Raw genomic sequence first — 3,883 nt, 5'->3', positions numbered from 1 at the left:
TATATTATAAGTATATATATGAATCACACAAACACACATACAAACATTTTTTCTAAAGTATGCCAAAATGTTCAGAAACCTTTGAAACATAAAGATATGCAAAAATGTTTATTTCCGATTACTATAATTTACTCTACGGATAATAAGCATAATTTATAATAAGGCATTGAGTAAAGATGCACATTAAACTGTTTAAAAAAAACTAGCAGTATATATGATAAAAAAACGAATTATTAAAATTATTACCTCTTTTATGGCTCCAATGATACCTATATAATCTTTGAGCATTTCAGAAAATATGAAAAAATCTGAATTTGCCTGTTCACTTCTAAGAAGTTCAACTTTCTCCTAAAAATAAATTCAGCATTAAACGACTACCTTTTATCCTTAATTCACTTTAGTACCTCAACATCTGCTAGTTGACTAAGAACTCTTGCTAAACCAGTATGTTCTTCACATCCACTCAACACAGCTAATGACTTTGAAACCGCCCCTGTATTAAAACTTAAATCTCGACGCTGATTGACCAAGTCTTCTACAGCTGTATGAAGATGTCGAAATTGTGAATCCAAGGCATCAATTTGATCCACTTTGTCCTCAAACCACTACAGAAAGAAATTAAAAGGTGTAATTTGGTAGAATTTGCACTATTACAAATATTAGGGGAAAACAATGTAAATTTGTTTTTACTATTAATTTAAAAAAAAATCACAACAATACATTTTACAAATATATAGTATAATAATTATAATTTTTTGAAAATATACTTTGATATTTATACCTGTAGTGCAAATAGTAGTGTCATAAACCGCTAAAAAACTATGCACAGAAATGCTTTATCATAAAGATAAATTTAATTCTAGAATCTTGGCATATGATACTGAAAACTCACTGTAAAATGAAACAAAAAACGGGACTATCTAAAAATAATACTAACTGGGTCTGTTTCATCCATTTTATATGTAATCTTGTTTACTGTTTCTCCAACTTTGTTAAATAATCTTAATACACCAGCACCACTTAAAGCTTTAGTACTTGTCGCTCTAGGTAAATCACACTCCATTTCAAGAAATGAACGGAAATCAGGGTCAATTCCTAAAACTGGATGTTTAGCAGTGCGATTCAAAAAACGTTCCAATGAAGCCCTCCGACGCTCAACCCAGTCTAAAGATGAGGCATGTGTATTTATTGATCCAACTGGTGAATGTGCTAGTGGAGATTCGGTTGATGATTGGGATGATATCTTTATTTTAGTCATCCCTGTAATGAAAATGAATGATAGGATTTTTGTAGCCATAATATTGATTATTTATTTACCAATAACACTTTTCTCAGGTGCTGGGGGAATAATCCTTCCAGAACGCAAGTACTTTTCAGTCAATTTTGTGTGGAGACCTAAAAAGTCACTAAATCTGCGAGTTACATTCATAGAACGTTTTTTATATATTGGCATATTAGTATGCGTTATTACCCTGGAAACAAAAAATTAATCAATAATAATTAAATAATTAACACCAAAAGATGAACTAAAATAACCTGTAAGCTAAGTAAGCACTCATTCCATCTCCAATCCTTTGTGGCTCTGTGACAGACACTTCTATTAATTGCTCACCATTTTCACTACCATCATAATTATGCAAATTGGTATTAGTTATATCAGAATTACTTAATGTTTGGAATGCATTATTATGGGTACAGTTTCCATTTCTGCAGGCGTTGCATTCATATCTGATGGGTTCTTATCAGAGAAAGAAGTTGGCTCTTTATCCAAATCAGGATCATTGGTTTCTTTCGCATAAGAGTCCTAAAATATGTACAATGCACAAAGTCCTTCATATATAACGGTTATAATCTAAATACGCCTTTAATCATTATCATTTATGCACACGAATAAAACTTCTATCCGCCCACTGGCAAAATTATCTGATATATATATATATATATATATATATATATATGTGTGTGTGTGTGTGTGTTTGTGTGTGTGTTTGTGTGTGTGTGTGTGTTTGTGTGTGTGTGACTGACAAAAAAATAAGTATAAATTTACCAGAATTGTGGAATCCAATAAATAATTTATGTCATCTTTTTGTTTTGACTCGTCGCTGTCACGGATAATGGGAGGTGGCATGTTATCAGAACTATTTTTATCCATAACTAGATAACGGGCAAATTGAAAGTGCAGTGAATCAAAGTCGGAGTAGTAGATTTAACTAGAGACAATAGCTTATTATTATGATTATTGAAATTGAAGCGCTAGCAGAGCCCAGTCAATGGTGGGAGATGACGTTTTTCGAAGCACAGAGACAGAGGGAGATAACATGACCAACATAAAGCCATCAAACTCACCGCTCAGAGCGTGACTGCAGCGCCCAAGCAGCGCCGTAATAAATATGAACTAATTGTGGCTATTGTGTGTGGTTTTCATGGGTTTTATATGTTTGTTAAAGAAAAAAGATATTAAATAATTGTTATAAATAATAATATACAAGATACAGTAATAATGTGAACGCTGAATGTTTATTGAAATTATTAAATTTACTTCAACGTACTTAAAACATAATTAAGTATAATGATTCATTAAATAAAGAAATGCAGTAAACATTTTTAAGGTTAAGTGCCTCAAAGCTTATGTCCCTAGACAATATTAGAATACCCCGTGTTCATATAGACGCTTCTCCCGCCCGATTTTTACGTTCAGAAGGAATACTTAAAGGGTCCTCCGCTCGACGTGATGGCGCTGCTTTTGGCATTCAAATTAAGGGGTTAGGGCATAGACCTTATACAATTTCGTAATTTATAGTATTGTATAAGGTCTATGGGTTAGGGGCATGGCCGGTAATCTCCGAACAAATGTAGATTACCGTGTTTTGAAATGGATTGGTATTTGAATAGTTCGAAGGATGGCGCTACGATTTCCAATTTCATCATAGACCTTATACAATGAAATTGTATAAGGTCTATGAATTTCATTCATCTTGCAGCTAGCTTGATCTACATTGATTTGATCGGCCATTTTCTATAAGTTGTCAAGTTGTCATCGCGTATTGTAGTTGAGATGTGTTATATTTGTTTTTCTGTGATTGTTTATATATAATTATGTTTTGGTGAATACTTTTTTCATTTATTATTAAGTTAATATGATAAAGTGTTATGTGCCAAATTGTTATAACCCCAAATATAATAAAAAAAAATGCATGTCTTTTCGGCATCTAATTATCAGGTATGTACATAATGATGTATTATGCATATAATGAATATGTATCATGAAAATACTATTAAAATGTTATATATATATATGTTATATATATATATATATATATATATATATTCTTATATAAAAATGGAGCTCTCTTCAAATGTCCGAATAAAACTCGAAAACGGCTGAATCGATTTGGTCAGTCTTAGTCTTGAAAAATTCGTGCCAATCCAGAGAAAGTCCAAAAGGTGAGAAATTATTTCAAATCCGCGTAGAAACTTTACATTTTTAATTTGAAAATTTTTGTTGAAGAGTAATTTAATTAAAACAATTGACGGTGGCAATTTCGTTAAATGTCAAACGCTTTTGACAGATGATGTTCAATTACGTTTAATAGAATGTTTTACGCGCATATTATTTAATTATAATAAATTTGTAGTAAGTAGTTTTGTTTATAGTTTTATTCATATACAAAAACGTTAGTAAACGGGCAGCAAGTGTTACTAGAGACTCAAAATATCAACTTTTTTGAAATGTTAATATGAAAATGCACTTTTTGGCATATTTTTCTCAAACACTGTGCTCTGAAAGATCTCATTTGTATAATTATATACTCATTGGTATTTATAAAACATTTTCTAGGTTATATTATTTTTTATTTATGTTATTTAAATTCCGAATCTAAAT

The 3,883-nt window shown here is 31.0% G+C and overlaps 1 protein-coding gene across 1 annotated transcript; it reads right to left on the bottom strand.

The window, feature by feature from the left end:
- Nucleotides 1-246: 246 nt before the first annotated feature.
- LOC113369801 (sorting nexin-2-like) lies at nt 247-1,682 on the bottom strand (the record flags this gene model as incomplete). Its single annotated transcript, XM_026610377.1, has 5 exons — nt 247-348; nt 405-605; nt 938-1,260; nt 1,318-1,472; nt 1,537-1,682. Coding segments are annotated over 5 exons (927 nt in total), but the record flags the coding sequence as incomplete, so codon positions are not given.
- Between the last annotated feature and the right edge of the window lie 2,201 nt (nt 1,683-3,883).

Source organism: Ctenocephalides felis, unplaced genomic scaffold (assembly GCF_003426905.1).
Source record: "Ctenocephalides felis isolate EL2017-DRISC unplaced genomic scaffold, ASM342690v1 CF-g0.4_SCAFFOLD_00812, whole genome shotgun sequence".
Lineage (NCBI taxonomy): Eukaryota > Metazoa > Arthropoda > Insecta > Siphonaptera > Pulicidae > Ctenocephalides > Ctenocephalides felis.
Note: the sequence above shows the minus strand (reverse complement) of the source record. Positions and strands in the feature narration are given on the sequence as shown.